The following is a 12,789-nucleotide window of genomic DNA, read 5'->3' as shown; positions in this document are numbered from 1 at the left end:
AGGACGGGTATACCCTCCTTAACCCATTATAATTTCTTTTGAAGATGACATTCCCTAGTCCCAGTTCGGGTCAAAACATATGGTAGTGAGCGATCACTTTAACCCTTAAATGTCAAAATCACCGATTTCTCAAAAAAAAAAAACTATATGCAAAATGGTGAAAAAGAACATTTGCATACCACATTTTTTTTTCAAAAAAAAATAAATAAATAAATTATTTTTTTTTTTTTTTTTTTGAAAAAAGTGGTTGTATCTTGCAGTGTGCATTAAACTAAGTTTTTTTTTGCATATAAACCATTTGATTTTACTAGAGAATAGAGATATTTTTATATTACACAATTTTGTTTTTATCTCTGGTAAATATTATTTAACTTTCAATTTGTAGTTTTTTGAATTTTTTGTTAAAATTGCGAATTACTCAGAAGTACTAAAAACTTTCCGGAAAAACATATTTTTCGAAATAGCATTATTATGTTTTAAATGCATCAAACTTAATTTCATAGAATTCGGTCAAAATTTTAAGACGTAAGAATTTTTTTCTGGCTGTATCTTAAAAGATACAGTGCGCATTTAAGGGTTAACATGGATAAACTTACACGTTAGAACACAACATGGACTCATTCTAAGAGAACACGTCCTGAAACATCTTAGTAGGACAGATACTCATGAAGCAGTCAAGGACAAAGTCTTCGAAGCTTGTTTCATTTTGAGCATACGAATTGCCCCAGAAACGAAAAACTTTTGAAATTTCTTGAACAATATAATATTTTGATAATTGCATTTCAGCAATTGTGTCGATCCAATGTTCTGATCAAGAGCGTATAGAAATCAATAAATTGTATGAATCGCAACAAACTGGAGCAGTAGTACCACTACTGCCATAGGTTCGTTAGTGGGAATTTGCACCAATTTCCCATTGGGGAAATTCATACTGTCCCCTATTTTTGGTACCACTACTGCCATAGGTTCGTTAGTGGGAATTTGCACCAATTTCCCATTGGGGAAATTCATACTGGTATATGGCACAAAAAATCTGTCCCCTATTTTTGGTACCACTACTGCCATAGGTTCGTTAGTGGGAATTTGCACCAATTTCCCATTAGGGAAATTCATACTGATTTATGGCACTAAAAATCTGTCCCCTATTTTTGGTACCACTACTGCCATAGGTTCGTTAGTGGGAATTTGCACCAATTTCCCATTGGGGAAATTCATACTGGTATATGGCACTAAATATCTGTCCCCTATTTTTGAGTTAGGAATCTTTGTGTCACCAATGAATAAATAAAATTTCTTTAAATTTTTTCGACTACTATGATAAATTTATCTTCAAAACTATGAAGACTGAAAACTATTTATTGTTATTTAGGTCATGGTTGCATACAGACAATGAAGCTGTAGAGTCATACCACCGATTTTTAACGTCACAGACGTTTTTTTTTTTTTTGGAAGTCGACACCTCCGCTAATTACGTCAGCTTATCTCGAATCGAATCGAATGTGCCAATTTAAAAAAAAAATATTTAGCAAGATCTGAAAAAATATTTTGTTGTTTTCCTGTCAAAATTTGGAATCTTATATGCAAAGTCATTTAATGTAATTTTGCCATAATAATTGATCAAAAATTGTGTTCAACGCATTGGAATAAAATGTAGATTGGGTTGTATGATTGGTTGTATACTTAATCTTATAACCATTGGGAACATCTCATTTGGATTTTTTTAAATAAATAATTTCATGAAAATATTTAAAAATTAAAAAAAAAATAATATTTATTAAAAAATTAATTTATTGATTTTTGATTTTTAAAAAATTAATTGATTGAATTAATGTAAATTTTATGATTTTTGATTTTTAAAAAATTAATTGATTGAATTAATGTAAATTTTATGATTTTTGATTTTTAAAAAATTAATTGATTGAATTAATGTAAATTTTATGCAAATTGGTTGCATCAATTTACTTTTAATAGAATATATTAATGGCATAAAAAAATATTTAATTGAAAAAAAAAACAACAAAATTAGTTAATAATAAATAAATAAAATAAAAATAACCTAAATATAATTAGCCAAAAATTAATTAAATTAAAGTTTTAAGTTTTAAGTATAGTGAAATATATATGTAGTGAATTATTTTCTGTCCTTTGGAAGCGATAGTTTGTTCTCTTAATTATACATTTAATACAATACAAACATACATATATCTTAAATATCGATATAATCTAATAACCTAGCTATAGCTTAATTTGGAAAACTTTTTTTTAAACACTTATAAACAACTAAATTATTCATCAATTGTCAATACAAAACAGAATTTTTGAAGCAGTCATATCATTTATTTAGCTATATATTTACACAAGTTAATTAATTTCATAATTTTATGTATGATACAAAAAAAAAAAACGGAGAATATTAGATTATTGATATTGAAAGATAGAAACGCGGCATAAAAAAAATAATAATTGTAGAAATTTTTGAAATCAAATTTTAGTTTTTAGTAGAAAACAATATTTAGTTATGGGCCTATACAGATAAGTTTATATCTTGGACGAATGGTGTCACAACTGGGATGACCCCAGATTATATGGATGCAAATCCAATATATCGACCAAACTATCGAATCTCAAATACAAGGTTCTTTTTTGACATGTTGCAGTTTCTAAAGCTCGTTCTCAGCAAATCGAAGGCTTTTTTCAGTAAGCTTAATTAATTGAAATTATTATGAGATGACAAAAATATATAAAACAGCTAATTTATAGTAATATCGATGACAAATTTTTGATAGGAGTCAAAATGATATGTTGTGTGCCTAAAAAAAAAACAATTGCGGACATGTCTGATACAAATTGTTGCTTCTACTGATCCAAGAAATCGAAACGGGAAACTGGTATATAAGGGAGTTATATCGAACATTGATCGATAGAAAAAACTATATTTGGCATAGCTCCAGACTTTAACGCAAATCGGACAAAGTAGCGGCTTTGATGTCCTCAAAAAATCACATCAGGAGATCTATCTATATGAAAGCTATATTGAACCTTGACATGATAACTTAAGCACAGAAAACAAATTTGACAACATTTAATATAGAAATGAAATTTTGACAATATTTTCTATGGAAATGAAATTTTGACGAAATTCCCTATAGTAATGAAATTTTGACAAAAATTTCTATAGAGATTAAATTTTGACAACATTTTCTATAGTAATGAAATTTTGGAAAAATTTTCTATAGAGATCAAATTTTGAAAAAATTTTCTATGGATATAAAATTTTGACAAAATTTTCTATAGAAATTAAATTTTGACAAAATTTCATATAGAAATGAAATTTTGCAAAATTTTTCTATTAAACCACGACATGACACCTTAAGCACAGAAATAAAAATTGACAAAATTTTCTATAGAAATGAAATTTTGACAAAATTTCCTATAGAAATGAAATTTTGACAAAATTTCCAATAGAAATGAAATTTTGACAACATTTCCTATAGATATGAAATTTTGACAAAATTTTCTATAAAAATGAAATTTTGACAAAATTTCCTATAGAAATGAAATTTTGACAACATTTCCTATAGAAATGAAATTTTGACAAAATTTCTTATAGAAATGAAATTTGGACAAAATTTCCTATAGAAATAAAATTTTGCAAAATTTTCTATAGAAATGAAATTTTGACAAAATTTTCTATAGAGATGAAATTTTGACAAAATTTCCTATAGAAATGAAATTTTGACAAAATTTCCTATAGAAATTAAATTTTGACAAAATTTCCTATAGAAATTAAATTTTGACAATATTTCCTATAGAAATGAAATTTTCACAAAATTTCCTATAGCAATGAAATTTTCGCAAAATCTCCTAGCAATGAAAATTTGACAAAATTTCCTATAGCAATGAAATTTTCACAAAATTTCCTATAGCAATGAAATTTTGACAAAATTTTCTATAGAAATGAAATTTTGACAAAATTTTCTATAGAGATGAAATTTTGACAAAATTTTCTATAGAAAAGAAATTTTGGCAAAATTTTCTATAGATATGAAATTTTGACAAAATTTTCTATAGAAATTAAATTTTGACAAAATTAAATATTGAGAAAATTAAAAAGAAATGAAATTTTCACAAAATTTCCTATATGAATGAAATTTTGAAAAATATTCATTTTTTTAGATTTTGTCAATATTTCCCCTAGAAATGAAATTTTGACAAAATTTACTCTAGAAATGAAATTTTGACAAAATTTACTCTAGAAATGAAATTTTGGCAAATTTTTCTATAGAAATGAAAGTTTGACAAAATTTCCTATAGAAATGAAATTTTGATAACATTTTCTATAGAAATTATATTTTGAAAAAATTTTCTATAGAAATGAAATTTTGGTGAAAATTCCTCTAGAAATGAATTTTTTGGTAAAATTTCCTTTAGCAATGAAATTTTGGTAAAATTTCCTCTAGAAATGAAATTTTGGTAAAATTTCCTAGAAATGAAATTTTGGCAAATTTTTCTATAGAAATGAAAGTTTGACAAAATTTCCTATAGAAATGAAATTTAAATAACATTTTCTATAGAAATTATATTTTGAAAAAATTTTCTATAGAAATGAAGTTTTGATGAAATTTCCTATAGTAATAAAATTTTGACAAAATTTTCTTTAGTAGTGCTATTTTGGTAAATTTTCCTATGGAAATGAAATTTTGACAAAACAAACTTTATGGATTAATAATGTCCATTAATTTTTTAATTATCTTTAGTGATCATTTATGTGATTGAAGACATTTCAATTAAAAATTAAGTGGATCAATTAATTTCGTGATTGGATCCAAAAAAAAAATTTTTTCTTGTGTATATAGAAATTAAATTTTCCCAAATGAAATTTTGGCAACATTTTCTATGGAAATTAAATATTGACAAAATTTAAAAGAAATACAATTTAGACAAAATTTCCGCTAGAAATGAAATTTTGATAAAATTCCCTCTATAAATGAAATTTTGGCAATATTTCCTCTAGAAATGAAATTTGGCAAAATTTTCTATAGAAATGAAATTTATACAATATTTCCTACAGAAATGAAATTTTGGTAAAATTTCCTGTAGAAATTAAATTTTGATAAAGTATCCTTTAGTAATGAAATTTTGGGTAAAATTTTATATAGAAATTAAAATTTGACAAAAATTTTCTACAGAAATGAAATTTTGACAATATTTTCTTTAGTAGTACAATTTTGGTAAAATTTTCTATAGAAATGAAATTTTGGTAAAATTGCCTCAAGAAATTAAATTTTTACAAAACTGCCTATATTTATGGAATTTTGACAAAATTTCCTATACTTATGAAATCTTATAGAAATGAAATTGTTGGTAAAATTTCCTTAAAAATTAAATTTTGGTAAAATTTCCTCTAAAAATGAAATTTTTGTAAAATTTCCTCTAGAAATGAAATTTTGGGTAACATTTTCTATAGCAATAAAATTTTGACAAAATTTCCTAAAGAAATGCTTTTTTGACAAAATTTCCTATATAAGTGCAATTTTGGTAAAATTGCCTCCAGAAATTAAATTTTTACAAAACTGCCTATATTTATGGAATTTTGACAAAATTTCCTATATTTATGACATCTTGGTAAAATTTCTTACAGATATGAAATTTTGATAAAAACTCCTATAGAAATGAAATTGTTGGTAAAATTTCCTTTAGAAATTAAATTTTGGTAAAATTTCCTCTAGAAATGAAATTTTGGTGAAAATTCCTCTAGGAATGAAATTTTGGTAAAATTTTCTATAGTAATGAAATTTTGAAAATTTCTATAGTGATGAAAAATTGAATTTTTTTGAAATGCATTTTTGACAAAATTTTCTATATAAATGCAATTTTGGAAAAATTGCCTCAAGAAATGAAATTTTTACAAAACTGCCTTATTTATGGAATTTTGACAAAATTTTCTATATTTATGAAATCTTGGTAAAATTTCTTACAGAAATTAAATTTTGATAAAAACTCTTATAGAAATGAAATTGTTGGTAAAATTTTCTTTTAGAAATTAAATTTTGGTAAAATTTTCTCTAGAAATTAAATTTTGGTGAAAATTCCTCTAGAAATGAAATTTTGGTAAAATTTTCTGTAGTAATGAAATTTTGGATAAAATTTTCTATTGAAATGAAATTTTGACAAAATTTCCTAAAGAAATGCATTTTTGACAAAATTTTCTATATAAATGCAATTTTGGTAAAATTGCCTCAAGAAATGAAATTTTTACAAAACTGCCTATATTTATGGAATTTTGACAAAATTTCCTATACTTATGAAATCTTGGTAAAATTTCTTACAGAAATGAAATTTTGATAAAAACTCCTATAGAAATGAAGTTGTTGGTAAAATTTCCTTTAGAAATTAAATTTTGGTAAAATTTCCTCTAGAAATGAAATTTTGGTGAAAATTCCTCTAGAAATGAAATTTTGGTAAAATTTTCTATAGTAATGAAATTTTGGGTAAAATTTCCTATAGAAATGAAATTTTGACAAAATTTCCTAAAGAAATGCATTTTTGACAAAATTTTCTATATAAGTGAAATTTTGGTAAAATTGCCTCAAGAAATGAAATTTTTACAAAACTGCTTATATTTATGGAATTTTGACAAAATTTCCTATACTTATGAAATCTTGGTAAAATTTCTTACACAAATGAAATTTTGATAAAAACTCTTATAGAAATGAAGTTGTTGGTAAAATTTTCTTTAGAAATTAAATTTTGGTAAATTTCCTCTAGAAATGAAATTTTGGTGAAAATTCCTCTAGAAATGGAATTTTGGGTAAAATTTTCAATAGAAATGAAATTTTGACAAAATTTCCTATAGTAATGAAATTTAGGTAAAAATTCTTCTAGAAATGAAATATTGGAGAAATTTCCTTATGAAATGAAATTTGGAAAAAATTCCTCTAGAAATTTTGGTAAAATTTCCTCTAGAAATGAAATTTTGATAAAATTTCCTCTAGAAATGAAATTTTGGGTAAAATTTTCTATATCAATGAAATTTTGACAAAATTTCCTAAAGAAATGTATTTTTGACAAAATTTTCTATATAAATACAATTTTGACAAAATTTTCTATAGCAATGAAATCTTGACAAAATTTCCTATTGAAATGAAATTTTGACAAATTTTTCTATATACGAGTACATGCAATTTTGACAAAATATCATCCAGAATTGAAATTTTGGAAAAATTTACTCTAGCAATGAAATTTTGGTAAAATTTCCTTGAGTAATGAAATTTAGGTAAAAATTTCTCCAGAAATTTTTTTTTTGAGAAAGAAATTCCCTTTAGAAATGAAATTTTGGTAAAATTTCCTAAAGAAATTGAATTTTGGTAACATTTTTTATAGCAATGAAATTTTGACAAACGAATCGGATAAGAATTGCTGTTTCCATGTTCCCAAGAAGTCTATGAAGCTAAAATAGTTTTAGATTTTCTATTTTTGGAAAATCGGAAGAATGTAGCTGAGTCTATATACTCATGAAGTCAAATCGGTGAATCGGTTTATATGGGGGCTATAACGAAACATTGACCGATATGGCCCATCTTCGAGCATTACCTGTCTGTATAGGAACGTCGGGTTTGTGCAAATTTTCAGATAGATATCTTCATAATTGAAGACTGTTGTGTGCTTACGAAAGACAGACATTCAGACAGACGGACATTGTTATATCATTCTAGAATTTCTCCCTGATCATGAATATAAAGTGAAACCCCTTAAACTTGGACACTTTGAAAACCGGATACCTCTTAAAAGTGTGCACTTTTCGTGAGACGTAACCACTCATAAGTGGATACGTCCAAAATATGGACAAACTAAAGGTGATATATACTTTATAGAGTCGGAAATCGATATTTCAATATATTACAAACAGAATGGACAAGTTATTATTTTATTAGAATAGACCTATAATGGGGTTAGGTATAACCCCATCATAGGTCTATTCTAATATAATGGGGTCTATTCTAATCCTATGGGATTAGGTATAAAAATATCGATACCATTCGCTTAAGCAGACTAAGTTTTTGTTATTTGTCGAAATTCTAAAAATCGAAATTTTTATTATTATTTTTAATTGCCGATTTCTCCAATGAAATCACTATAACTTTATAATTAAAATTAAAAAAAAAAATAAATTAAATATTTTTTTTGTAAAAACAAAACCATATGAAAAATTTAATTGAATTTCAATTGAAAAAATATTAACAAATGTTTAAATGTTGTTTTGTAAAGACAAGACCATATGAAAATATTCATATTATAAATGATTCATGTATCTTTCAATATCAATAAATTAATGTAAAAAAATCTGTTTTATATTTTTTCTCCATTATTACATTAACATTTCCTTTATACAAATATTTCCTATAAATCAAGGGAACACATTTTATATATTTTGCTATACTACCCAGATATCCTAGATTAAATCCCTGTTCTGGTGTCCCATTTACTTTTCCACTATGACCAATCTTCTATACAGGTATGGCACAACGTTTTTTTCCTGTACTACTCTCACGACTTAGTGGAGGATTAAGAGGACTTACGTTATTGTTGCTGGATTGTGATCCCTTGGTGGAACCATTGCGAGAACTTGATGACAAGCTACCGCTGGCAGTTGCTGTCACACCCCCTATGGTGTTGGTGGTAGTGGTGGAAGTTGTTGTAGGTGCTATAACAGCAGCAGCAGTTGTGTTACCATTTTCCGAAGAGATTTTATATAAATTATCTGAAGATTTGGATATGGTCACATGTTGGGCAACATAATGTTGCTCAACATTTGTTGCTTTTGCATTATGTTGCTCTAGGGTATTACTTAAAATAGCTGCTGCGGCAGCCAATGTAGCTCCAGGGGTGGGTGGTGTTTCGGCCATATAATATCCTGGTAAAGGCTATAAACTTGTAGTTAAAACTGTATTGGATCTGGATGCCGTCGTTGTTGATGTTGTTGTTGACCCAGTGGTTTCATTATTCTGAGAACTCCATTTAGGCTCTGTCACAGACCCCGTCGTCGTCATCGTCGTCGCCGCCGCCACCGTCGTCATCGTTGAAGATGATGTGGCAGCTGCTATTGTTAATGGAGCTGTTGCAGCCACATGATTTACATTGTTCATACTAAATGGCAAGGCTGTGGCATTCATAAGACCATTTAGACTACTAGCAATGGCATTTGTTGTCGTTGCTGTGGATCCTATCACTGGATTCGCTGCTCCACTGCAATTGCCCATATTTGAGCAGTGTTGCTGTTGATTGATTTTATTATTATTTGCCACCACCTGAGCCTCATTACCCAGTGATGAGGTACTGGATGTGTTGTTCTCGGCCAAGGGCAATTCTTCCTTATCGTTGTGATTGTAATTTGGCACATATTGATCAGCATATGGTATTTGCTGGTAAGCACTGCTATCCAGATTGGTAAATATACTCGATATTGTTATAGTCTGTGTGGCCATTTCACAGAGTTTCTTTTTCTGGCTGACACTACTGTTCTCGTCCGTATTGGTGGGTGTGATATGTTTTTGAATTTTCTCCTCTTGGGCACAAGTGGCTGCGGTAACCACAGCAGCAGCCATCATAGATGATGGGCCCGTATTGGCTGTACGATGCATATTGGAGCGTGGAGGCATCATACTCTGACGTACATTGCGTTCAGGACGTATGAGTATTATATAAAGCTGGAAATGCACCAAAAAAGAAAGAAAGGGAAAAGAGAAAGTAAGTGAAAATTTATTCCAAGGATGTAGGCAAGAAAAAACATTAGCTGAGTAATTTGGTTCAACAATATTTTAAGTAACTCGATCTTAAGTCGATCGATTGGGTTGGCTTACAGTATTTATACTCTGCGCCACACTGTGGAACATGGTATTATAAGTTAGTGCATATGTTTGCAACACCCACAAGGAGACGAGATAGGCAGAGATGGTGTTTTTGGCAATATTGGTCAGGGCCGGCCCCTGAATCGACTGTGGAACAGGGTATTATAAGTTAGTGCATATGTTTGCAATACCCAGAAGGAGACGAGATAGACACATGGTGTCTTCGGCAAAAATGTTCAGGGTGGGTTCCTGAGTCGATATAGCCATGTCCGTCTGTCCGTCTGTCCGTCTGTCCGTGAACACATTTTTGTAATCAAAGTCTAGGTCGCAGTTTTATTCCAATCGACTTCAAAACTATGTGTTTTGGCTCAGAATAGAAACCTATTGATTTTGGAAGAAATCGGTTCAGATTTAGATATAGCTCCCATATATATCTTTCGCCCGATATGGACTAATACGGTCCCAGAAGTCAGAGTTTTACCCCAATTTGGTTGAAATTTTGCACTAGGAATACAATTAGTAGTATAGTCAAGTGTGCCAAATTTTATTGAAATCGGTTCAGATTTAGATATAGCTCCCATATATAGCTTTCGCCCGATTTACACTCATATGACCACAGAGGCCAATTTTTAACTCCGATTTAGTTGAAATTTTGCACAGGGAGTAGAATTAGCATTATAGCTATGCGTGCCAAATTTGGTTGAAATCCGATCAGATTTAGATATAGCTCCCATATATAGCTTTCGCCCGATTTACACTCATATGACAACAGAGGCCAATTTTTTGCTCCGATTTAGTTGAAATTTTGCACAGGGAGTAAAATTAGCATTGTAGCTATGCGTGCCAAATCTTGTTGAAATCGGTTCAGATTTAGATATATCTCCCATATATAGCTTTCGCCCGATTTACACTCATATGACCACAGAGGCCAAATTTTTGCTCCGATTTAGTTGAAATTTTGCACAGGGAGAAAAATTAGCATTGTAGCTATGCGTGCCTAATTTTGTTGAAATCGGTTCAGATTTAGATATAACTCCCATATATAGCTTTCGCCCGATTTACACTCATATGACCACAGAGGCCAATTTTTTGCTCCGATTTAGTTGAAATTTTGAACAGGGAGTAGAATTACCATTGTAGCTCTGCGTGCCCAATTTGGTTGAAATCGGTTAAGATTTAGATATAGCTCCCATATATATGTTTTTCTGATTTCGACAGAAATGGTAAAAATACCAACATTTTCTTTGTAAAATCGCCACTGCTTAGTCGAAAAGTTGTAAAAATGACTCTAATTTTCCTAAACTTCTAATACATATATATCGAGCGATATACCATAAATAAACTTTTGCGAAGTTTCCTTAAAATTGATTCAGATTTAAATGTTTCCCATATTTTTTTTTACTAATATTGTGTTCCACCCTAGTGCATTAGCCGACTTAAATTTTGAGTCTATAGATTTTGTAGAAGTCTATCAAATTCTTCCAGATTGAGTGGTATTTAAATGTATGTATTTGGGACAAACCTTTATATATAGCTCCCAACACATTTGACGGTTGTGATATGGTATCGAAAATTTAGATCTACAAAGTGGTGCATGGTATAATATGGTCGGCCCCACCCGGCTTTAGACTTTCTTTACTTGTTTTTACTAACATTATATTCCATCCCAGGGCATTAGCCGTTTTAAATTTTAAGTCTTGAACTTTGATCCAAATCGGGTTTAGATATATGTATGTGGGAACTTAAGCCTTTATTTATACTCGTAGCACCCAACAAATTTGATATTTTGAGATGGTATCGAAAACATAGATCTTCAAATTGGCGCCTAAAGTCGGCCCCGCCCGACTTTAGTTTGTGAAATGCGAATTTTTAATTTGAGGGATTTAAAATGTTTTAATAAAAATATTTATTATAATTACAAATTATAATAAAAGCAGTAGCATATAAGCTTATCGTCTTAAAAGGATATTCAAATCCTTAATTTTTGGTGATTTGAGAATTAATTTTTTTCTTTATGGTAAAGAAAAAATATTAAAAAAAATCCCATAAAAACAGATCCTAGTGTTATCCTTCTCACTATGCAATAACAATCCCCAAGTACGCATATTAACGATTTAATGTCTTTGCTTATTTCTCTTAGAGAGCATCACATTACTTATTTTGTTACTCTATTCTTTCCTTTATTACACGGCTCATTATTACAAATTACCATGCATAGGATACACTGGATGTCATAAAGATGCTCCTTTTGTGTTTGTATGTGGTCCAACAAGAACTATGATCATTATACGATGTTATGACTATATTTTATGACATCAATTTCCGGGAAATCAATAATGTAGCACGTCTTTTCAATTTATCTAAACACACTATTAACGAAAAATGGTAACTCAAGAGTTTGGGGTTCCGAATTTATAGATTTTCAACACCATATGCGTTTAGGTACAAATTTATGATGCTCACACATATTCTTAGCTCCGTCGAAGAGAAACATCTTAATTATGCTCATAAATTTGTTATTTGCTCGCCATAACAGCATTTTCTTAGCATAGGGAATTTTAACTGGTTGCAAAGGGAATTCATATTGCCAGAGTGAGATTGAAAGAAATTATTACCACTTATGCTATAACTTACCTTGGGTGAAAATAAGCATGCTATTGTTACGCTTGCCGATAAACTAATGGTCACCGACATCGATGTTATCCTTAGTGGGACATGATTGGCTGTGCCAAAATAGAGGGGAACAAATGCTAGCCATATGACACAGGTTGTGTACATGGTGAATCCTATGGATAGAATAGAATAAAAGGGAAATGGATAAAATAACAAAAATATGTAATATAAATATATGGTAGAAAATATTCAATTACAATACCTAAGATATGGCCTTATTTGATATACGGAAATAATTTAAAACAATAACAATTCATATAAAAAAACA

The 12,789-nt window shown here is 28.9% G+C and overlaps 1 protein-coding gene across 1 annotated transcript in view; it reads right to left on the bottom strand.

The window, feature by feature from the left end:
* Positions 1–8,924: 8,924 nt before the first annotated feature.
* Positions 8,925–12,789, bottom strand: part of mtt (mangetout) — a 160,367-nt gene continuing 156,502 nt past the window's right edge. Inside the window, exons 15-16 of the mRNA XM_075311324.1 lie at positions 12,483–12,634; positions 8,925–9,707 (exon numbers count right to left, since the gene is read on the bottom strand). Coding sequence (XP_075167439.1) covers positions 8,925–9,707; positions 12,483–12,634 — 935 coding nt within the window. The remainder of the gene's footprint in view (positions 9,708–12,482; positions 12,635–12,789) is intronic.

The sequence above is a fragment of the Haematobia irritans genome, chromosome 5, assembly GCF_050003625.1.
Source record: "Haematobia irritans isolate KBUSLIRL chromosome 5, ASM5000362v1, whole genome shotgun sequence".
NCBI lineage: Eukaryota > Metazoa > Arthropoda > Insecta > Diptera > Muscidae > Haematobia > Haematobia irritans.
Note: the sequence above shows the minus strand (reverse complement) of the source record. Positions and strands in the feature narration are given on the sequence as shown.